Source organism: Archocentrus centrarchus, chromosome 1 (genome assembly GCF_007364275.1).
Source record: "Archocentrus centrarchus isolate MPI-CPG fArcCen1 chromosome 1, fArcCen1, whole genome shotgun sequence".
NCBI lineage: Eukaryota > Metazoa > Chordata > Actinopteri > Cichliformes > Cichlidae > Archocentrus > Archocentrus centrarchus.
In genome coordinates, this window is record NC_044346.1 from 11,387,230 (window position 1) to 11,411,755 (window position 24,526).

Consider the following 24,526-nt stretch of genomic DNA (forward strand, 5'->3'; position numbering starts at 1 on the left):
GTACCGGTATCTGCTCCTTTGTGCAAGGAGGAACACGGTGAGCACTACTGGAGCTCTACAAAATGACCTTCAGCAGGCCACTGGTGTGATTGTCTCTGACCAAACAATCAGAAATAGACTTCATGGAGGTGGCCTGAGGGCCCGACATCCTCTAGTGGGCCCTGTGCACACTGCCTGGCCCTATGGAGCCTGATTGGCATTTGCCATAGAATATCAGAATTGGCAGGTCCACCACTGGTGCCCTGTGCTTTTCGCAGCTTCACCCTAAGCACATGTAGATGTGAAGGGGTGTCAAGAAGCCGTGGAGAGCATCATGCTGCCTGTAACATCGTTCGGCATGACCGGTTTGGTGGTGGGTCAGTGATGATCTGGGGAGGCATATCCATGGAAGGACACACAGACTTCTACAGGCTAGGCAACGACACTCTGACTGCCAGGTTTTGCAATGAAATCCTTGGACCCACTGAGAGACCCTACACTGGTGCAGTGGGTCCAGATCTGTGAGGAGACACCCCCTACTTTCTTTCATTTGGAAATACCCTCAGTTGTGTTCCCATGATTATTCTGGCAAAACTGGTAAACACATAGTCCCTCGCCCCATTTCATGTTTATATTTTCTCTAAAAACATGATAAAGTTCCAGAGTAAAAGCTTACAGGATGTCGAGGTCAGGAAACTTTAGCTGGCATCTTGCAGAAATATGTTTTCCTAACACAGAAAACAGTTCTCTCCAATACACAGTTGGCTAGTTGCATCTGTTTGAGGGACAAATCTTAAATCTCACACAACCTTGACTATTATCACTCCTTAAATAAACAAGGTATACAGTTACCAAACACCTATTTGCAGAAAAACTTTAACAATAAGTTGATTAATTAATTGGCTGCTATTCTGATAGATCATTAACCCTTTTTTTTTTTTAGGAAAAATGTTAAAGCATCTTCTTATTCTAGCTGCTAATCTGAGGATGTTTTATACTTTTCTTTTTCATGTATGGCAGTAAAATTATAATCACCGGGATGTGGACTATTGCCGAGACAAAATAAGGCATTTGAAGATTTTACTTTGGGCTCAGGAGTCTGCATTTTCCTCCCTGTGTCTGCGGGTACTCTGGCTTCCTGCCATAGCCCACAGACATGCACTGTTGGTTAACTGGTGATTCTAAACTGGCTGCAGATGTGGATGTGAGAGTATGTGATTGGCCTTTCTCTCTGTGATGCACTATCTGACCTGTCCAGGGTGTCCCACAGTTGGCTGGGATAAACACTAACCACTCCCCCAAACCCCTATAATGTGTGGAAATAACATGCCACATGCCCACTCCAGTCATTCCAGTGCTCACAATTTCATACTGAATGAATGTTATGTGGCTCCCCTGGTGCCTCCGTAAAATCACACCCCTGAAAGCAGTAGGGTCACCAAAAGAAGCCTGGCAAGTCTATTTAGAGACGCACTGGGCATGACTGAAAGTGCAGAGACAGTAGGCCAACATCCTGGAGGGATTATAACACCCATCTGCCCTGAGATTTCTTCTTCTTCTTCTCCCTCCTTGAATCTGCCAGTGCGGGATCGAGATATTCTCTGCTCTGCTTCCACTTGGCTCTCACTCCTGCAGCCATGGAGCTTTCCTTCTTCTGTTTTCTATTGTTGACTTTGCAAACAAGTCTGTCGCTCCTCATAAATACACGCCACAGACAAAATTGCATTTCCAGCAAGCTCACCTTTTATTACATAAGCCGGTATTATTTGTCACACAGGGAAAGCCGGAAATCACCATTTGTTTTTTGGCTTTTTCTACGCAGCCATGTGTGTTTTGTGCCTTATTTCGTGGTAACACAGCAAGTCCCAGTGACACCGTGAAAGCCTGTGTGCATTTTTACCTTTATGGTCTTTGATATCCACTGCTGCCTGGGCCTCCAACAGCAGAGAGATCATCTCCTTGTTACCACTCAGAGCAGCATGATGCAGCGGTGACAGCCTTCACACAGACACAGATTATGTATAAAAATACACATATTCAAATGCATAGTGTAAAACCTGAGCACAACTTTGCTGAAGTAATCTTCAGCGTACAGCTGCTCCGCCCCACAGCTCTATGTGATGACGGGAGGGTGGGGGTGGGGGGGTGGAGGTGACCTACTTCCATTAATAAGCAATCTCTCTCCCCCAGAGTTGAGTGTACACACAGGGCAACTGTGTGTGTGTGTGTGTGTGTGTGTGTGTGTGTGTGTGTGTGTGTGTGCGTGAGTCTAATGGATCTGTGGTGAACATAAGAGCCGGGCCCTGGAGTCAAATCAACGACTCATCAGTCCTTACACAAGAAGCTGAGTCCAATTATCTGAATCCAATCAACATCATAAAAAGATCTTCGTTATCTGATGGAGTCGAACAGAATGCAGTCGTAAACCAAGCATGTGCACACAAAAAGCTTAACCAATCATGGAGCTAAATATAGCCAAAATCCATAGTTGAACACTCAGCACTGATAAGGGAATATTTCTGAGCAAATTAGGAGCTGAGAAATGTTGGATTTGCTTGAAGGTGATAATTACAGTCAGATCTGTGGTCTTCAGCTGGCTACACTCCTATGATTCAAAAACAGATTTAAGCAGGAGATAATGTGTACAGTAATAATGATCGCTAGTTTATTGACTGTTTAAAGATTTTTTTATTGGTTTGCCACAGTTAGTTAGATCCATGTTCACAACATGGATCGGCTACAGAAAACCCCCACCAGCATTAGAATTTTTTCTGGTGTGTTTTTCTCAGGATCCCTGTCTCCTGTCTCGTATCGGGAAGATATGACATGTTTTAACTGACATCTTAAAATGAAGCAACATCTAATTTGTGATCCTAGCTCACAGGTTCCACATTAGTTTGGATGTGAGCTAAAATCCGTTTTAAAATTAGCAGCCTTATATGATTATTTCATATGGATGGTGAAGCAGGGTTTTCAATTATGACACAGGTCTCCTGGCCAGAGGCAGCCCACCACACGATCCACTCTGACCCACTGGATGGCTTTAAAAAGTATAAAAATTATGGACTGACAATGGTGTTTTGGACCAGGAAGCCTCGTGTTTAAGCACGGACCACAAAATGAGGGTTGATGAATGAGCCAGAGGTCTGATTCTTTGCAAGTAAGATGGTCCCATAAGCCAGAAGAAATATGTTTAAACTGAGCAGCGATGCCATCCTATCAGCAGCTCATCCTTCATCCAAATGGGTGGCTCATGTGAACATTTTCAATATGTACTTCTTTTGTCATAAAAAAGGGAAAAATTTAAAGTTTTTTTTTTTTTTTTACATGTTATTATTCAGTATGTTTACAGGTGCGGCTCATACAACTGATTTAGTTTGATACTTCTAAATTAGGGGGGCGGTTCTCAAGCTGAGCAACCACTGCCCCAAATCTGAGGACACAAGAGCAGTTCTCAGGATTCAATTATGTAGTTATTATTACGCACTCTGATTAATGATACTGTTGTAAGCCTTTTCAGGCCCCTGAACAAAGAAACAGGTTAATATGAACGATGGGAGGAAACTGTAGTGATGAAGAAAGAAGTGTAATGATAGAGTAAATAGCAGGATCAGGAGGAGGTGAAGTGGAACATTTGTTATCCCTCACCCATCTGCATCCTGGATGTTGACATTCACCCGCTTTGCTGCTCCGAGAAGCTCTGAAAGGGAAACAGGGAGCAAAGTAAAAGTAAATTAAAAGTAAAAGTAAAAAAAAAGTAAAACCCCTAGCAACCTTTCTTACAGAAAAGTTAGCAGCACTGGCCCAACTTTACACAGCAGCTGCAGCCAGGTAGGAGCACTGCCGAGACATTCACGGTGCTCAGCTCATATGAAGACTTACCAAAGGTCATCAAAGCTCTCAAGAGCACTTTAGTATTAAACAGTTATCATAAATGTTAACATGGCCGGCGCACACGTTGAAGTTAGCTGTTTGACTATTAGCAATTACCTGATAGTCACACTAGCTCTGTTTAGCTATCATTAAGGCAGCAGGGAGCAACTGTGGCTTGATCCTAAAACTGTCCTGAGTATTAACCCTCAGACATGCCTTTGAAGTGGTGAATAAAAGGAAAGCTGGTCCAAAAGTAATCACATGTACAGAATGTCACTCCAATGGTCTGATACTTAAAGACAAGAATACACTATATCTTTTATGTTTATATATATATATATATATATATATATATATATATATATATATATATATATAAACATAAAAGATATAGTGTATTCTTATATATATATATATATATATATATAAACATAAAAGATATAGTGTATTCTTATATATATATATATATATATATATAAACATAAAAGATATAGTGTATTCTTATATATATATATATATATATATATATATATATATATATATATATATATATATATATATATATATATAAAATCTTTGGTTTCCTGTGATTACTTCTGTCATTTGCTCGTGTAGTTTGGATGAGCAGTTCTCAGGAAAGCTGCAATCCACAATCTGTTCACTCTGTAAAGCTATGTTTTGAACTGGCACAGACACTCACTCACACACACACATACACACACACATACACACACACACACACATGCACACACATTCAGTGAGTCTATCCTTATAGCTGTGCTCTTTTTAAAATGGTAACTTTATGATTGCCTCCATGTGGCATGTTTAGGGGACATTCATAAATTGTGTCTATAAAAAAAAAAAAAAACCTTGTTACACTCTCTCTGAACGGGCTCTGCACTAGTACTTACAAATGCCCCATCGCAATTCATCAGAATCCAAGGTGACCTCTTAACGTCTCTTGTTTGGGCTGAACAATGGTCTAAATCCTTTTTTTTCCCCCAAAGAAAATTAAAATTAGGTGGTTTTAAAAAAATCATTTTTTTTCTAGGTTGACTAATTAATTAACAAATCAATCTATGCATATTTAGAGTGACGTTATCGCGCTCTGTATATATTTATCGTAATTTTGGGTGTAGAGCACGTGCTCGATTGTGTAAATGTGCACATGTGAGTGTTAGAGATGAAGGCACCAGATCGCAGAAAGGAAACATTCACATAACCACCACCAGACAGTCTGAAAGCACACAGAAAAAACAACTTGTTTGTCTTTCTGAATCCACTATTTTTTTTTTTTTTGGGTTTGGTCAAACCCTCATAATCCACGGGCCATAATCTGTAGCTGTGCTGTAATCTGGGGAAAAGCTCTTCCCTCTCCCTGCAGCTCTAGCTGCACTTCATCCCTTCATCCTACTCTCACACTCTAATTTTCCCTGTAATTTGCTAAAGAGCGCGTGCTGATTGGTAGTTCTGCTATTTCTGTTTACAGTGCAGCTGACATCATGTTCCTGTGTGCATGTGTGCATGCGCACGCTTGTGTGTGTGCGCGTGTGCGTTTTATGGAAGTGCTGGTTCCCCCATATCTATTTTGGATTAAAAATAAGAAGTATCCCTTCCCCCAGCTGATGAATCAATGAGTGCAGTTAACTGTGTCACCATCAGACTACCACAGAGCCGCATGAACCCCCATACAGACCGCAGCCATATCAAACAGAAACACACGAGGTGCTTCCCCTCAAACTCACAACCAGGATTTGTATCTAATCAAATGCAGCTGACTGAAGATGGGGTATCACTCTGCCCTCAAAAAGCTTTTCTTTGGTTTTAAGAGCTGCTCTCAAAACAGGCTTTCATCTTCAAACTCACTTATGTCAGTCCTAACCCAGTAACTAAGCCACAAACTGTATCAGTGACTTGATTTGATAAATTAAATTTTGAATGAAAGGATTTTCCTGCCCTCGGATGAACTGCTTGTTTGAGAGCGCTGCCATAATCTTTCTCTGATGGAGTCCTTGGATGAGGGTTCGTATTTTTACGATAATTTATTTTGTCGTAACATCGCAACTGAGCCCCAGGTTACCATGGTAATGCCTCGATGTGCCATTCTCAGAGACTGTCAGTCATTTGGCAGGGATTACAATGATAATGCTATGATATTATTGTGAAACATCTCCCTCAATTTGTAACTGCAGCTCATTCATTTTTACTTTGAAAGCCTTCACTTTTAACTGAGAGCACACACAACCAAGTAGGACTGAAAATCAGCCTCGACTGTAACAGAGCAGATTCCCAAACCTCAGGAGAGGTGAAGCAAAGGGGTTTCTCTGGGGTTCTCATTACCACAGATGTTCTAAAGTCCTGTTTCCATCACCTCTGACCTTGCCTGTCATCACGCATTTAGACTTTTCGGGGTAACATGTAGCCTACAACAAATGCCAGCACAGATTTCAGACTGCTGCACACATATGTTAAAAGTGACTCGAGTCAGGGTCACAATATGCTGACAGCCTAAAAATGTATGAAATTATCACTACAGTATCTAAATGACAGTTAGCAAGCATGCTAGTGCAATAGGGCCATATTCAGAAAAGGAGCATGCACTAGAGTAAAGTGCAAAACTTAGAGGCACTTTAGTCCCACGCATCATGCTGTCACACACTGGCTCGAGGTAAGTGGTGGTGAGGAGTCCACTCAAATTAAACGTACTAAATAAACTAACAAAAGCACCAAATTATACTGATGGAAGATAGTGAACACTTGAACAGCATACGTCCATGTATTTTCTGCACAGGTCAGCAGCCTGTCACAGAACATGCAGTCATGAGTTTTCACAGAAATCTATGCAGTCCTGTGGTAAGAACACCCTTAATGTTCCATGGGGATTGAGAGGGTACGCAGCAGCCAAATGCTGCTAATCAAATGTACTTGATGTACTTGCAAGTGCCAGGTCATGTTTGTAAATGAGAACTGGTTCTCAAACATTTTACCTGGTAAAATAAAGGTTTAAAAAAAAAAAAAGAAAAAAGACATTTTGGCAGTTTGCTGGTCTGGAGCATTCAGGTGTGTCTTAATACAATATCACAGTCTTCCCAGTAGTGGACATCCCAGCAAAATGACCCCAAGGTCAGACTGTGCAATGCTCATAGAAACTAAAACCCGAGAGCTATACCTCAGCTTCTACAGGCTCCAGTTATCATGTTAAATGTTAAAGTTCATGATAGTACAATTAATAAAAGACTGAACAAGTATGAAGTATTGTTTGTTTGGAAGGGTTACCGAGAAAAAGCCTCTTCTCTGTCAAAAAACATGGCAGCATGGCTTGGAGATGTCTGGCACAGCAGCACATTTGGTGAAAACCAAACCCAACATAAACACCTCATCAACTGTCAAGCACAGGGAAGGAGGGGTGATGATTTGGGCTTATTTTGCAGCCACAGTATCTGGGCACCTTGAAGTCATTGAGTTGACCGTGAACTCCTCTGCATACCAAAGTATTCTAGGGTCAAATGGGAGGCCATCTGTCTGACAGCTAAAGCTTGGCTGAAATTGGGTCATGCAACAGGTCAAAGATACCAAGCACAGCAGTCAATCTACAACAGAATAACTGAAAAAGAAAAAAACGGTGCTGTTGTTGCAATGGTCAAAGTCCAGACCTCAACATGACTGAACTGCTGTGGTGGGGCCTTAAGATAGCTGTGCATAAATAAGTGCTTGCAAACCTCAATTAACTGAATCAACGTTGTAAAGAAGAGTTGTTCAAAATTCCTCTACTAGTACTATATAGAAAATGATTAGTTATTGCTGCTACAAGTGGTTTGACAAGCTACCAAATCATGGAGTGTACTTAGCTTTTTCCCACGACTGCACTGAGTCCGGTTAGAAACTTTCTTTTTCACTTTACTGAAGACAGCAAGGCCCAAGTGAGTTACTGACAAACTGACAATCCCATGTCAGTCAACTGTCTGTCAAGGTAGGCCTAGTACCCCTGTGAAAAATTGGGAGGGGTGTCACAATGCAACAGGAGCGTTCAGTAAACTCATTCCATAACTCAAGAACAACCCCAAATATATAACCAGAGTCCTTAAGAACTGCCTTTAGCAACCAAAACAATAAGAGTACGGACCCCACAGAGACGCAAACATCACGGACCTTGTAGAGATGGAGGGCGCTTAGATGATCTAAAACCTGTGGTGAGCTCTTAAAGATGCAGAGACAACCTACCTGCCAAGACTATGAAAAGCTGGAGAAACCTGGAGAACACAGACTGTTTGAAAGGCAAAGGATCGTCACGTCACATACTGTTCTAACCTAACCAAAAAGACAAACCAAAAAACAGCCATAATCTTGAAAGAACTTGACTTTTAGTTTCACTCTATCACATCATTCACATAATTTTAATATTCGGTGAGCCCCTTCATGATTACTCCAGATTTGCAGTGACCATTCCATTTAATTGGACAAGTGGACCCAAATCATCCCAGCAAAATGACCCCAAAACCACACTGGAGCCACCAAGGGTCAAGGGTTCATGCTTCATCTTTCATTTGTTACCCATCTGTACATTTCTGTCTATCATCAAGGAAGAAAAACCACTGAATGTGCATTCAGTTAACGTGCTTAACTCTTGATAATTTCCTTGATAATCATCAATTTCCTTGATGATTATCCTGCAAAATTAATTACTTAATGGCTTAATAATTTTGACCATATAATAGTGAACAATCACAGTTCCTACAGTCTAACTAGCCATAGCTACTATTAACATGACACCACTGAGATTACAGCTTTACCTTCTTTTAGTCCACACCTTTTCTGAAGGTTGGGATGAAGAGAAAGTGTTTTAATGTAATTACCACCTGTTGTTCTTGAGTAAACAAACTAATAAAATAAAATATATTCGCTACAGTGTTTCTCACCGGCTCATCTATTAAAGGTGTTCACGTGATGAAATGGGAATATGAGATCTTACAAACTGCTATAAGCTGTGCCAAAAAAAAAGAAAAAAGAAAGAGAAAATGGTCAGTGTTCTCGGATCATCAATAAAGACCATTTCAGTGGATCGCTACAACAACATAAAAGAGATACAGTTACGATAAGGATGTTCTCATATCTCTAAGATAAAGAGCTTTACTTCAGCTGAGCCAGAGATAATAAAACCATTACCAAATGGTTTAGGACTATGCCTTGTGTGAGCAGGCACTAGTTTTAACGTCATCTCCTTTAAAGTGAGACTGAATGTCTCTTTTATCTGAAGTGATTCATTCAGACTCTAAAGATTCAGAATAAACTTTTGATCGATCTGTAACAAGAAACCGAGAGTCCTGTAATTGCATCTGGACTACACACTTAAAGACCAAGGTGGTATGCTAGAGTTTTCTCATTATCGATTATTTCTCATTATACAAATACAACAACGACAACCAACAATGAGTCTACTATTTTTCCGTGCAGCCACAGCCCGAACTCCAGCTTTGCCCCAGAATGATTGAAAATCTATCAGCGTAGCACGCTGCTGCAATGGATGACATGTTACTTTATTACACTGAGCAAGCCCTCTGTAGCTTATTCGAGTCAGCGCCACATACATCTCTGTTGTTCCTGGAAATGCTGACTGGAGCGCCAAATGTTTATTAATCTCAGCGAATATTCACCAACAGATGCGCCCTTTACTCTCGTTTGAGTCACGTTAAGTGAAAACTGTCCAGCTGTTGGGAAATTGTAGAGGCTTCTAAAAAAAATGAAGCTAAACATTTGTGACCAGTTTTTAAAGACGTGTATCTTCAGTGGGAAGAGGAACTTTTGGTTTTGTCACAAGATTTTCATGAGAATCACACCAGTGTTATCATTAATCCACTTTAATTTATTAATCTTAGTCATCAGTACATGGTATAGGAAAAAAGAGAACCTTTAACCCAAAGATCAAGTTGGTTTTTCATGATATACATACACATTTACCATAGATATGGGTTAATTAACCAATAAACCAGCAGGTCTAACAGCTGCTGTATCTGTGTCAGATAGTGGTCTAACAGCTGTGAAACAGAAACCAAAAGTGTGATGTGAACCTCCACGGCCTGGTCTTGTGGTTCTCTCTTCCTGTGTTATCTATCATTATGTGCTGCAGAAGCAGAAGCTAACCCACAAGCAGAGCAAAGAGTACAGGTGCATTAGATTGGCTGCCGCGATGGCTCCGCCCCGATTCGCTGATAATAAAGTGTCAGGTATGGAAGTACTTTTTTTTTATCCTGAAATAAATGTTAACTTGTTTTTTGTCTGTTTTGAGTCAGCCAGCATTGCAGCTATGTTCCACAAGCCCAAAGGTTTGCATTTGCTACCATTTTGGCTAACATTTCAGTCTGTGTCCTATCAACAAAATATGACATTACCATTTTAAATAAATGGTCACCCACTGCCACAGCAGTGATTTTAATTGACTTTTTTGTAAAAGACTTTATGTTTAACTACGCGGGATCCCATTGTGTAACTCCACTGGTACTGGTATTTCTATTTAGGCTAGGCTGTCTAGGCTTTTGTGACATCCCTTGTATGTGAAAATATTATTAAATGTTTAACCCAAAGGTGAAGAGAGAGATACAGCTGTTTTTAGTTGAGCTCCCAAAAAGAGAGTAACTTTGAGGCGGTCTTGTGTTAGAAACAGAATTAGAAAAACACTATTGTCCAAAGCAGAGGAAATTTGCCTTAAAGCGCCTTAAATTTGTCAGGATTCTCTCTTCTGGTGTTGCAAAACTAATACAATCAAGTCCAACTGAGCGGTACGTCTCTCTGCTACATCACTTCTAATCCTTAACCTAAACTCATCTTTACAGTGGGTTTTCCTTCTGGGTACTCACTCTTCCTCCAGTCTTACTCTATAAGTTATGCAGCTTTTTGTGAAAGTAAAAGTTCACTCCGAAGGGAGTTACTGTCTCCCTACAAAAACATCTCTTTTAAACTATGTCTAACAACTTGTTAGCAGTCCAGCCGTTTCTCTCATTCCGTATCTATGTCACTATGTAACACAGTGGCACAATGCTCGCCTGGCCGCCAGTCTGGCAGCCCTCAAACAGAGAATAAGCAGCTGCCTCACAGTCAGTCATTTCTATTTACCCACTAGAGCTGCTTCTGTTACCTCCAACTCTGAAATGTCAGCAAAGCACACCAAATGTTCTGCTGTTGGCTGAAGGAGCAAACACAAGAGAGCTTTCACTGAAGACCGAGCCGATTACTTCAAAATGTTGACTAATGACTAGAAATCTAAAGGGAAGACAGTGAAGTGGGTCTCATCCAGCAGTCAAATGAGTTAGCTGTGTTATCGTGCTGACCTTCATTTCACTAAAATTCAAAGTGGATCTTTTTTTTTTTAATAGTTGCACCACCTTTTTACTCATTCACATGTCACGTTGTTATACATGAATGCGGAAAAATGTCAGGAGAATCAGCTCTGGATATTTTCCAGAATTTCCCACGTGTAGCACACAGCAGGAAATGGTGTGATTTAGATGCTTTCTCACTACTTGAAACACCCCGTGCAGTTTAAGTAGGGAGATGCCTGGATAGAGAGTGCAGGAAGTGGGACAGGACACCCACTGTGAATTTATCAAAAAAAAAATTTACCTGCACTGTTCTCACACTGGCACAGTGAGATATCACAGGACAGGACAAACGGCCGCGGTAATGTTTGAGCTCTCACTTCTGCTTAAATTGGGTAAAGTCTAGGAAAGTTCAGGGATGTGGTGCATGTGTGCAAACAGCTATTTGCAGAATGGGTTTTTTTGGTGGGGAGGTGTCCTTTTTCTGGTGGGCAGCTCCTTTAATCCACAACACCAATTTGTGACAGTTCAGCTGAGCAAACAACCACCACAGCAAACCTCCCCTTAACCTGCCACAGTGCTGCTCTTAACCTCATTAGCATACTATTAATAATACAAACGCACCCAGGCACATGACTAACACCCGACGTGTCGAGTGTGTCTCTCCGTGTGCCTGCCTGTAACTGTGTGTTTGGGGTGTGTCAGAGTGTGTTTGGGAAAGCAACAATTCTCCAGCAGAGAAACCTGGCATCCTGTTTAATTATTCAAACATAAACCTGGATTTCAAACACACACACACACACACACACACACACACACACACACACACACACACACACACACACACACACACACACACACACACACACACACACACACACACACACACACAGGCTCTTTAACCTCCCTCCAACACGTCCTGTCTCTTGACCTCGCTGCATCCATATCTCAACATTTCACTTCTTCTGTCCTGCATGCTCACACGCTAAACCTCCTCCTCACCCTCATCCACTTCCCACCCAGCTCTCCCTCTCTCTTTCTCTTTGTCAATGTGCAGTGGACTGGGCACTCAGGGCTGATCTGTTTTGGCATTTGAGGAGAAGCATTTTTCTTTTCCATGGCACTGATGGAATGTTCAGAGACAAACGATGCACGAGAGGAGAGGAAAGGACAGGGCAGGAGAGGGACATGGAAGAAAGAGGAGGAGCATAAACGAGGGGAAAAGGAGTGCAGAGACTGGGTGCAGGGTGCTGAGAGAGGTAGCAACATGAGTGACAGAGGTAGGATGAGAGGAGAGGAGTGAGGAGGAAACGGGGAAAAGAGGCATGAAGGAAAAATTAGGGTATAGTAGAGGGGATAGATGAGAAGAAAAACAGGTGACAGGAAAGATACAGAAGAGAGGAAAATGTTCAGAGAGAAGAGTCAGTGGGAGAAAAGGGGGTAGAGACAGAGAAAACACAGGAGTGTAGAAGACAAGAGATGATATGAGAGAAGACAAGACGAAACACGGGGAGAGGAGAGGCTAGAAGAACCCAGAGCAGAGGAAATTAGGTGAGAGGAGAAGCAGAGGCGCTGAGAGGGGTCTTATGGTGAAACGGCAGAGGAGGAGAGATGTTTCAACGCTGTAATTGAAATCTAATTATCACCTCAAGTCCCAGCTGACTCCATGTTAGGCACCCGTGCACATGCATGTTTTAGCGTCACATATGTGCGCGCATGCAAATGTCTGCACGTGTACGATCTTCACATTATTACCACTAACATCTGGCGTCTTCACACACCAATAATCCCCTTGTCCCGAGAGCAGTGTAGGGCCTTCGTGCGTACCTACTTTCCACCTTTCTATCTCACATGCGCACGCACGCACGCAGTCATGCACACACACACACACACGCGCGCACACACCATCATCATCATCGTCACGTGCGCGTGCGCGTGCAGGCACACACAGATACACAGAAAAAAAATCAGTTGTGGGAAATGGGGTGACAAGCGCTCCTAATTTCAGATTACATCCTGATGACTGTTCTCACACATGTGCAACGTCATCACTACCACAAACTCAACGTCATAGCACAAACACACACACGCGTGCACACACAAATACGCACAGTGCAACATTTAGGCTAAATGGCATCACATCAGATTTAGCCTGCACTGTCCTGACCTGATAATGACGGGCTGTGTGTGTGTGTGTGTGTGTGTGTGTGTGTGTGTGTGTGTGTGTGTGTGTGTGTGTGTGTGTGTGTGTGTGTGTGTGTGAGTGACAGACACAGCGACAGGGGGGATGGATGGATACTGACTGGCTTTCCCTGGCCGTGGTCTCTGTAGAAGCCGCTGAGCTGTCAGCAAGTCCTCGGTCTTCACGGCCTGGAGCAGCTCCTGGTCCTTCCCCATGTCCCCTCCGTCCTGCCGCGGTCCCGCTCTCTTCCTCTGAGCGCCCCTCTCTCCGCCGCTAATCCGCTGCTACATCCTGCCGCCGCTCCCGGCCTCCCGCTGGAGCTGAGGCGCGGAGGGATGGATGCAGCCGGGAATGGGATGCTCCGATTCGGCCAGGAGTCCAGCGCAAGTCGCTCTCTAGCACACCCCACACCTCCACGCCAAAGCCTTCTGCAGACCCACACCGATTACCACTGACCTCGCGCTCTGTCAGGATGCTCTCCAACCGCGCAAGCACACTCGCGACAGATTCCACAGATCCTATCAGCGTGACGATTTCACCGGGTCGACGTGCGTGCCGTGCGTGAAAATGGTGGAGCTCGAGCGCCCTCCTGTCTGTTGGGTCAAGCCCGCACAGCTGAAATCGCACGAGCCCCCCCCAATCCCCCAGAATAACATGCACGGGTGGCTGATGTTTAACGTGTGACCGCTGTCGCCGCCTCGGTGCTGGACCGGCTCGTGCCAGATCCAGCGCGCGCGCACACACACTTGCGGTCACAGTTACAGATGGCATTACATAAATAAATACTACATGCGCGCGTGCCACTCCAGTTACCATAACCCCTGAGGGATATGCCCCCCCCCCTTAGGGTCACCAGATGACCAGGAAAGGTCATTTGGCACTGTAATAAAAATGAAAGAGGTGTACTCATAGCGCGGACCGCTACCACACAGGACACACAGTAGATATTCGACAGCAAACCCAACAGTGTATTAAAATAATAACGACTAAACTTAGCATCAGTCACCCCTGGAGCTGTGCTGCTGCGTTATTTGGAAACTTTGTTTCATTCAAAGAACAATTCATTGACAACAAGGCTGGAATTGTTTTCATTGTTTCACTCTGTTTACAACTCTGTGTGTCATCATAATACAATGTGGCCTGGAAAACACCTCCTAACAGGGACTATGACAAAGGTAGTTTTGATTTAGCAGGTCTGCCTTATTCAAACAGAAGTACAGAAGTAGGAGAGCGTGGCCTCTTCCCACTTTGTGGCCCTGTCACACAGACAGGGGTGTTGGTAGGACCTTGAAACAGTGGGGGCTTAGCCCTGCCCTGAAATCTTTTGGATTTTTACTCAGCAACTACAACTTTAAAGTTATTTACTCTATTTGGTAGTAAATTAATGTAAAATGTCAGACACTGGCCGCTACCTGAAGGTGGAAGTCAGGTGTGTGTCATGGTGCCGGGCTGGTAGGAGGGGTTATGTTTCATCAGTCTGTTCACCTTCTAGGTTGCTGGAGTTCACACCTGGGGGTGATCGGCTTATTAACTGCAAGGTATTAAAGGACCAGCTGGGGCAGTCATTCTCCGCCAGTTCGTTCAGTCCTCCACGGAGTTCGTTAGAGGACCCGGCTCACCGTTTGGGGAGATACCATCTTTACTTATTGGCCAACCTGCTTGTTTTGCTGCTGCGGTCTCCTGCCTGCCCACTCTCCACCTATTCTGGATCTGCTCTCTGCATTTGGACTTGTCTCACTACGTTGCTCATCTGCACGTAATGTAAAGATCCACGTTTTCATCACTATCTCTGTTATTTCACCTGGCTCCGCAGTCACAGACGTTTTTTCCCCTTTTTTACAGACATCGCTCCTGTTTCCAGCGTTGTTCAGACTGAGTTTCCTCCGCCCTTAGCAAATTCATCCATTTTCAGATTTGTATAAATAAACCTTGAGCATTCTCCTGGTTGTTTGTTTTGGATCTATCAGGTTGAGCCATGACAGTGTGTTAGGCTGTCTTTCACAGAATGATACTGAAATAAAGAATCAGTGCAATTTTCTTTTTTGCTTTAATCAGCAGTATTAAAACCATGATGTTGATGAAGCAGTGGTATGCAAGATTGTATGCTGATATGTTGATAGTGTTGGTTCTTTTTTTTTAACTTTTCCACCCCTGGTGTTGTAGTTCCTGCTTCTGTTGTGCCATAATGGCCTCTTTTACCCTTTGTCACCTCTGTCTGGTCTTTTTGATGCTCACCTCTTCTCCGCCTTTCCTTTTGGCGTCTCATCGATCTACTGCACTCTTCGTCTCCTCTGCCCTCTCCTTCTGTTCTCTCTCCTAAATATAAGTTATCAAGTGCCAATTAAATGATCCAAATCTCTCTTGATGTAATGATCGCGTATTTATCAATGTATTTGATACACTGGGTCAACCCCTTATTATTTGAACACATTAACAAATTTCAGATTGTACTATAATTAGGGTAGGATGGTCAAGCAGAGATTGAGGTGTTTCAGATGTGACAAATTGATGCCTGGATACAGTTGCCCTTTAATAAACATTTCCTTTGTGAGATGAGCTATTCAGAAAACATCAGGGGCTCCAGCCTCGGAAGTCCAGGGCCACCGATGTGCCTGCCCACAGACATAAGCATCTCTCCCATACGGCATCTATATAATTGTCATATAAATTTATGGGGTTGTTTTCCAGTGGTTGTGGTCTCACTAGTGGAACTCACTGACGTAGCAGCTGGTGCTATTCTAAACCTGTAGTGCTTTTTAAAAGCCTCTAAAGGCCTCTGCATGGCTTTCTAGTGTTACTTATATATGCTGTCTTTCCTTAATGACCCTTTTATAAAAAGCTCTTTATCTTGCATTGTTGTTGGAAGCGGTTCAACAATAAATTCCCCTTGCCTTGCCTTTATATGTGTCACATAAGTAGTGGTTTTTACATCAACCTGTTTAAGGTTAATGAGACAAAGATAATTTGAGGACCAGAAAAGTGTGGATATGTGTGTGTCCCTGGTGCAGGGCTAATTTAGTCTAAAGGGGACACTGCCAGTCAGATTTAGGACAGGAAGTGGAACAGATGATGGAAGACTTAAAAAAAAAATCTATAATGTGTGTATGCGCATGCTTTCACTGCGCATCGTGTACACAATGCTTATCTGAATGAATCAACAAAAAGCTTTTCAGTTGAAAGTCAGCTTTATACAGGACGGGACTAACCCACAAAACAGGATGCAGAGTCCAAATAAGCTGTGGGCCCCAATTCATCCACCCACACAGTATCAGCTTGGTTAAAATTGCATGCAGTTAGTCAGTCATGCGTTCAGAGATCATCTTTTTGTCTGATCGATGCAACCGCTATAGAAAAGAAATTAAAATCAACATTTTTTAAAAAAAACAAGTTTTCCATTGAAGCCAACATATTGATCTTTTGTTCCTACCATCTGAAATGACCCATTTCTGGAATATGTGTCATTTGCACTTTAAAAGTAAAAAGAAAAGGTCCGGTTTACAAATTAGGTTGATTCGGGGCAGCACATAAACACCAGACTCTTGCCTGGAGACTGGTGTGTAAGTGTTATCAGATACTTGTTTTTTTTTTGCTTTCACTTTCCAATTACATTTTTTTTTTTTTACAGCCATTGTTTAAGTTATTCGCATAGTTATTCACTGTAGGTCAACTGTTTGCGTAAAGAAAACATGAAGGAAGGCACACTCCTTGAACAGCAATGACAACAATAAAAACTGAAGACATTTTCTTTTGTTTAACATTGCTATACTGTCATATCACTGGGTGGGTATACCAGATTGTTGATATGGCCACTCCTAAAGGTTTTGTTGTCTCTCTGATAAGCTGAAAAACCAGAATAATCTTAACCTCCTTCACCTCCTACGATGTCTCTTTGGACCTCATATTGAGGGTTCCAGTGAACAGCAACCAAATGCAAATTCAACATCAGCTTTATCTGTCATGAAAAAGCGAGAGAACAGGCCTCACCGGGGCCATGAAAGTGCTCGTCAGTCAATTGTCCGATTACTTATGAGCCTCTGAAAACGCGGAGGCTGTCTATAAAAAAATGGCTATAATACTTTGAAACCCCTTAAATTAAATCTGAAATTCTGCACTTCAATCACATTTTGATTGTAGCCCTGTCTGTACATCCGTGATGATTGCCTGGCCTTTCCCACGCACCGCCGGCTAATGAATAAGTGACGGACTGCGTCATACACAATCTTGCAAGGAACATTAATGATCCTACCGAGGTTTGTTCTTATTAATCACAATACAATAAAGTAGAAGTGCATTTGAGAACATGCACTGTATCCAGATATGAAAAAGAGAGTTGTGTCCCAGTGTCCTGAAGTTGAGCAATGTGCATACACACAGCCAGGGGTGAACGTAGTACTGTGACAAAAACCATGTATCTCTCTCTCACTCTCTCTCTCTCTGTATGTATGTGTATATATATATATATATATATATATATATATATATATATATATATATATATAAAAACACACCTGAGTCAAATATAGAAGTCATTAGCAGGACTCTGGAGAACTTGACTGCATACTGAGGAGGTAATTCAGCCATTTGATTCAGGTGTGTTGGAGCAGGGACACATCTAAAACCTGCAGGACAGGGGCTCTCGAGGCCTGGAGTTGAAGAGCCCTGGATTAAGTCGTGTTTTAGACTGCTTATTGCTAGCGGATCTATTCTGACCCAAAGTGCAGCCGTGACTGGTTCTGAATGACGGCTTTTCAGCAGACACCCGCTCGCACTCTTCCAGGTACTACGTACCGACACAGAACCTTTTAGTGGTACGCAGTACTGGACTGTACTGGCTTACTTTCACCCCTGCATACAGCACCATCAGTTTAGCTGTTGAGATGGTGGTGTACAGGCAGACCAACACTGTTACAATGGCTACAAATAAAATGGGACTGATTTGTACTTCCCTTTATTTACTATTTGTGACCCAACCAAAGGGACTGAGGGATCCCTGAAAGTCTGAAGTTAGGCAGCTGCTTTCTCTGGACAGTAATTAAGCCTTAGCTTCATAAAAAATTTATTCAACTCAAACAAGACATCAGAACACACCACCACATTACCACATGGATTTTCAAATAATTATGTGCTGTGTACATTAATGAATACTTGTACATAAAAAAAAATTCATATGTCCACATGAAATACTCATTAGTGACAAACCCACATTCAGTCATGACCAACTTTGCTGCTCTGTTTAGCTGTTCTCGGCAACCCCCTTGACAGCAGGTGGGGGGAAACCAGCAACAAATGAATAGACAAACAGAGTACATGCATTTTTTTCTTTTCTTTTTTTTTGAAGAGACTACAGAATCTAAGATCAGCTATAGATGGAGCGATCCTATTACTGTGAGATAACAAAAGAAGAGGCTTCCACCTCTAATGGGAAAACTACATCTACAGCTTCATAAAAGGTCTGAAGTCAGGCTGAGCACTGCACGAGACAGGCGGAATAGCTGGATCCCATTAACTGCAAATTATATGAATCATAACACCAATTTAGTGGTTAGAATCCCTTGTTCTCTATTGAAAATGAAATATTTTCCCCTTTGTGCACAGCAAAAGAACCCTGCTTGTATCAAGATATTGAGATAATTAAGCAAATGTTACCAAACAAACAGCACTTTTGTGCAGAGATGAGGAGATAATGAAGTCGCAGGACAGAAAGTGTAATTGCTGGCACAAACAAAGCGAAAGAAGAACCGAGCCAGACACCTTCACCCCAAGTGGATTTTCACGACAGGTTTGTCCTTACATTCATGAGCTTGTGGCTTGTAACCGATGCAGTTATACCATAGACAAAACAACCTGATATGTCATTGTAAAGGCAGTGGTGCAGCATTTACAGAGAAATTGTTTAAAATTTGAGTTGCATAAATATTAACCGGTGACTTCTGACAGTACATAAAAAAACACAACGATAAAAAACACGCCAAGTGAAATCTGCAAAACACAACATTACCAGAAGGTGTGCAAATAACTTCACAACAAACTCCAGGAGTACCATTTGTGCTACAGCTAACTGAACTGAATAACCTGTTACAGACATTTCTGTCTCCTGTTGTTACTTCTTTCTACTCGCTGGCCTGTACAATCATCTCATGCATGGCAGTCACTGCAGGGATTTTTCATCATGCTTGTGTCATCTCTCATTTATAATACAAAAAAAAAAAAAAAAAATGCATAATTTATTTTTGCAAAATGAAGAACATTCTTTTTACTTACAATAACACAACCTCTTGACACAGAGACTGGCACTTCGTACACAGGTGTGTCTCTATATTGAGTGAGGGTACGCATGAACATAGCCTTTAACTTGCGTGTTGAGTCTGGGTAATTTACTTATGCTTTCTGCTCCAAACGCACGTACAAAGGCCCTCCTGCACATCTGTTTCAGGCGCTCTGGGCGCTGCTTGCGGTAGGGCACTGTCAGCTTACAGCCCGAGCTGGTGTAGTAAGTCAGCAGAGCAAAGAGTGAAGCAAAAGTCCTCTGGCTTCCATAAAGACTGAAGAGCAGCTTGTTCAGCTGTACACGAATGCTTGTCGGGCCGTCATCGCTTTGGTAACTCAGAGTGAAGAAAACATCTGGCTGGCCGCTGTCTCTGCAACAGCACAGGTGTTTTACGTGAAAGATGGGTAAAGGTAAATTAGATGGAGTGCACTGGTTTAGCTTTAATGGCATTTTAAAAAAAACAAAAAACTGCAAATCAAGAGAAAAACTACCTGATAAGGAAGGTTCCAGCTGGAGCATGTCTGAGTATTTCATGTGCTTCTTCCATTGTCATTGGTCCCCAGTAGTAACCACTGTGCAGAAGCTGGTGATAAGTACTTTTCACTAGTTTATACTCTGCTTCACTGGTGAAAGGACGGAGGTGTGTGGGAACGCTGTCGACATCAGCTCCGGTCGCTGGCTGCAGCGAGAAAAGATATCAGAAGTGGCCAGTCATCGTGACATACAACATTCATAAATCAAAGTGCTCTGCTGGTTGCAGGCTATTTATTGCAGATGATACACTGGAGATTTGACTGCTCACAGAAAACAGCTCCTAATCTGATTAAATAAAATGATCGCTGCACTTTTCTTGTCCTCAGCTTTGCCTTTCAGGCTAAATAATAGATTGCCTGTGTTGCTTTTCTTCCTATTAAACAGGGCCAGCATTTTAGATAATGACATCAGTGCGTGTAACAAGCACTCCACACAAAACCAAAAGCTCAGGCTTTACACTGCTGTAAATACTCGGGCTCACAGTTTCTTTGATTCTCGCTTTTGTATGGCTTCAATGAGAGCGGATGTCCTAATATGGTCATACAGCGGGAGCTGAGGGCACTGCAGCCCCACCGTCCTGGTGCTCTTTTGTTTGTGAGGAGCAACCAATTAGAAGAAAGCTGGCTTAAAGAGAAAGTGAAGGGCTGCATTAAAGCCGACTATAAGAAGAATAAGTATTATTTTGAACTGTGAATCATGCAGGAACTCTTTAGTTGAGTCTGTTAATGAAATAAAATTTTAAAAAGAGTTGGAAGTAAGCGTAATGCTTTACTTTAAATCCACTTTACTGAAGGCTATATTATCACGTGAACTCTTACATAATAAACATTAAAAAGTACAGTGAGGATTGCAGCACCACGGAGACTTCTTTCACTTTCTCAATGTGAGCTCGATACTTTGGCTCCTTCACAATCAACCGCATTATTTCATATTTGATATTTTTAATTTTATTCTAACATTTTCGTATCCATGAAGACACTCGGAAAGTTTGCTTTGAGAGAGGCTGTACTCCATGGATGATAGCATTGTAAGAGCTCTACCAGTACTATAAATAGGCTCTATGTTAGGGTTCAAAGTTCGCTGATAAACTGAGGCATGCGCGCAAACACTAACACTGTAGCAGCCACAGGGATCTTCTGATGGGGAGTGTTGCGTTGTTTTCTAAGCAGTTTATAACAGTTTATCTCCAGTAATGAGTCGTATCCTTCAGGTTTTATTGTGGCAACAGTTTAGAAAATAAAGTTTTGGGGTCATTTGTAGTTTCAATTTTTCAAATGTAGTCATAATTATCAGAAAAGGCTGTGCAAGTACACATTTCAGAAGTACTTGTTCTTTACAGCTAAACTTCTTTCTAAATGTATTACATTTAAATTTAATACCTATATTGCATGTGCCCCCCCACACACACACTGTATATGTTTGATAGCTGTAGCTGCTAGTTATGATTAATAAAATATCTATAATCAAAAAGTTCCCAGCAGAATATAAAGCAGTTAAAAGCTGCAGAATTAAAGTTATGCTTGCACATTAGCGCATCAATGATTATGATCCAATAGTCAATAAAGACACAAAATTAGTATCCTGAAGCAGTAAAATGAGCAGTGATTAAGTTCTGAACACTAACCCAGAAATCAGCCTCTTCCTTAGTGTTGTCTTTGAACCAACGCAGTAAATCCAGCCGCCGCTGTCTCAGCTCTGTGCTCTCCGGTTTCTCCTCGTCTGGGCTCTGTTCCCATTTGGGGCCCGGATGTTCTTCAGAGGGTTCGCTCGGGTTCTGTGTTTCAGCTGCGTGGTTCTGTTGTGGGCTCTGTACTACCACTCTATTAAGATTGTCTCTGACCATTCTACACAGAAGAATCCTCTCCTTGACCACCTGTTGCTCCACTTTTCACTGGCAGATCCGCCATCACTTACTTCTTCCTGGCCGGTCATCTGTTGCTCAGTCCTCTTTGAGATGCCATGCTGCTGAGAATTTAATCAAGATTTATCAGCTCTACATAGGAAGTGCCGCTCTGTCGTCACTGAAAACACTGATGAGCTGAAAGACAGAGGGACTTGTTTAATCCACTGTATTTCACATGAGCATAAGCACGTAAACTCTCATTATTTACCAGTTTCCTCTGATTATTTAAAAATCTGACAGTGGCATAGTCATTATTCATTTTGTGGTTTACACGTTTTTATGCCGTCATCTCTTCATGTGGATCTCAATTTTTAAATAAAAATATAAAGTCATATTTTACAGTTTTACAACATTGGGTGGTGTCTATTGCAGCGTAGTATCGTCACATAGAAAATTTGGGCTGGGGAAGGTATGCACTTCTAGTTGCTCTAGTTAGCTCTGTTTTTGGTGACCACTAACTCCTGAGGCTTTGTAGCTGCTAAAAAGCTGTTAGGTGATAAATTGTAAATTGTAAAATTGGTTTTTTGTTTGTTTTAAGAGCTCTTAGAGTGATAAAGCTGCAGGGAAATCAAGCAAATGATAAGCTGAAACATATCTTTGGCTTTAGAGAGGGTGTATGTCTTTCAGTAACCACTTATTTGTGTGTTACCAACCATTGGTGAGGGTGGATACAACTCAACTGATGATGGCTGAAAGCTTTCACTTTCTCAATCAAGCCAGACTAAGAAGAGTTTAAAAAAAAAACTTGATTTCCTCTGAAGAGTGAGGTAAGAATATTCCAGTTAGCATACAAAATGCAAATTTGGTGGTTTTCATAAAAAAAAAAAAGAAAAAAAAAAAAAAGTGTTTCGACAACCCTCCTGTGCAGAATTAAAAACAAATGAAATAAACACAACAAAACAATAAAATATTGAAAAACATGCAAAAACTTTAAATTAAGTATGTTTTAATGATATTTTATAACTAGTATAGTTTATACTAAGCAGTGAGTAGTGTATTTGTAACTTTTAATACTTAAAATCATTTTTTGTCCTCAGAGTGTATAAATATCACACCGAGTATATTTGATTTTTTTTTCTCATTAGTATTTGTAATGAGCTTATAGAGGCCATTCTCTCACCAACGTTACACAGTTGTACACAGTGTATAAATACAAATAATTCTGCTGATATTTTTTGTGCATTACATCACAAAACGCAAAAAAAAAAAAAAAGAAGAAGAAGAAGAAAAGAAACGGTGACAATGATGTTTAAGTTTCATTTCAGAGGTTTTCACAGCCACAGTGCTTGAGCAGCGGTGCAGGGCAATCACACAGCGTTACTTTATTCTAAGGGGGTAATGGGTAAAATAAAAAATAAATGAATCAGAGCTGGAGGTCTGAAACAGCACCTTACAGGGACTGAGGAGTTTCAAAGACAGAGTCCTAGAGTTAGGATATAACAGCAAATGCTGCAAAAAAGGTTTTAAATTACGAAAAGCTGCAAAAGTATTTAGCAAAGGTGGACAAAGGCTGCACGGAAAGTTGAACCAAAAAAAAAAAAAATGCATGGTGTTGTAAAAACAGATTTATTTAATAGGGAGGGGGTGGATTTCATCATGACACACTGGAATTGATGGGATTCAATGCAACAATATTGGAAACGCTTGTCATTAACATCCCACACTTAACGGAAAAACGACATCTTGATTTTTCAATTTGTTTGGATTCTTCCAATATGAGCCCAATTTCAGCTTCAGAGAGCAGTGAGAGGGTAAACTAAGGAATAATGAAGCTTACTTACATGCCGCAGCGGACACAGGCTGGTTGGTTCCTAACAGCAGAGAGCTGCAGTCAGCTTCTCGCCCCCAGAAGGTCGCAGCTCCTTTGATACGAAATAACATACTTTCGGTTTGAAAAAAAGAAGGCGGGGCTGCGGATACGCGGCTTTTGCTATACTGTAATTAAAGCCGGTTTTTTTTGGAATACCGAATAAGCCCAGAACCGGGTGGTTCACCCGTCCCCCCACCCCCAAATCTGCCTTTCAAACGCGCAGACGCAAAACTATTGGGTTCAGGTGTTCCCGGCTGTACTTTCACTTTCACTTCAGTCTCCAGATTCCTTGAAATCATGTGATCTCACAGCAGTGTGTGTGCATTTTTGTGTGTGTGTGTGTGCGCGCGCAGGGTGTACACACACTGAATTTGAAATGCGCTTAACTTTTGAGTTCAAATACATTCATGATGAACGCCGCCGCTAAAATATATATATATATATATATATATATATATATATATATATATATATATATATATATATATATATATATATATATATATATATATATATATAAATAAAACTATATAACAGCATCACGGCTGATGTTTTTGCTCTTGCAAAGTCAGATCACAGACATAGTTTCAACACATTAATTTTGATAAGAAATGCTGCTAAATGTATATCAATGTAGACCATCCATAGTCCTGCCTTCTTCTTCTAT

The 24,526-nt window shown here is 41.6% G+C and overlaps 2 protein-coding genes across 4 annotated transcripts in view; both read right to left on the reverse strand.

The window, feature by feature from the left end:
• The window catches only part of LOC115786117 (caskin-1), a 47,809-nt gene extending 33,801 nt beyond the window's left edge, over positions 1-14,008 (reverse strand). Inside the window, exons 1-3 of the mRNA XM_030738164.1 lie at positions 13,466-14,008; positions 3,628-3,679; positions 1,880-1,977 (exon numbers count right to left, since the gene is read on the reverse strand). Of these exons, the coding sequence (XP_030594024.1) occupies positions 1,880-1,977; positions 3,628-3,679; positions 13,466-13,559 (244 nt within the window). The 5' untranslated portion in view covers positions 13,560-14,008. The remainder of the gene's footprint in view (positions 1-1,879; positions 1,978-3,627; positions 3,680-13,465) is intronic.
• Positions 14,009-18,177: 4,169 nt separating this feature from the next.
• On the reverse strand, positions 18,178-24,261 carry socs1b (suppressor of cytokine signaling 1b). 3 transcript variants are annotated; one of them, XM_030740922.1, is made up of 4 exons: positions 23,831-24,261; positions 21,771-22,111; positions 20,104-20,291; positions 18,178-19,982 (listed from the first exon to the last, which is right to left on the reverse strand). In XM_030740922.1, the coding sequence occupies exons 2-4, from the start codon at positions 21,987-21,989 to the stop codon at positions 19,658-19,660; spliced, it is 732 nt and encodes a 243-aa protein (XP_030596782.1). In that variant the 5' UTR covers positions 21,990-22,111; positions 23,831-24,261; the 3' UTR covers positions 18,178-19,657. The 3 variants fall into 3 exon arrangements, with proteins under 3 accessions (XP_030596782.1, XP_030596774.1, XP_030596766.1); XM_030740914.1 differs by having other exon boundaries at positions 21,771-22,184; XM_030740906.1 differs by having other exon boundaries at positions 21,771-24,261.
• Positions 24,262-24,526: the final 265 nt, after the last annotated feature.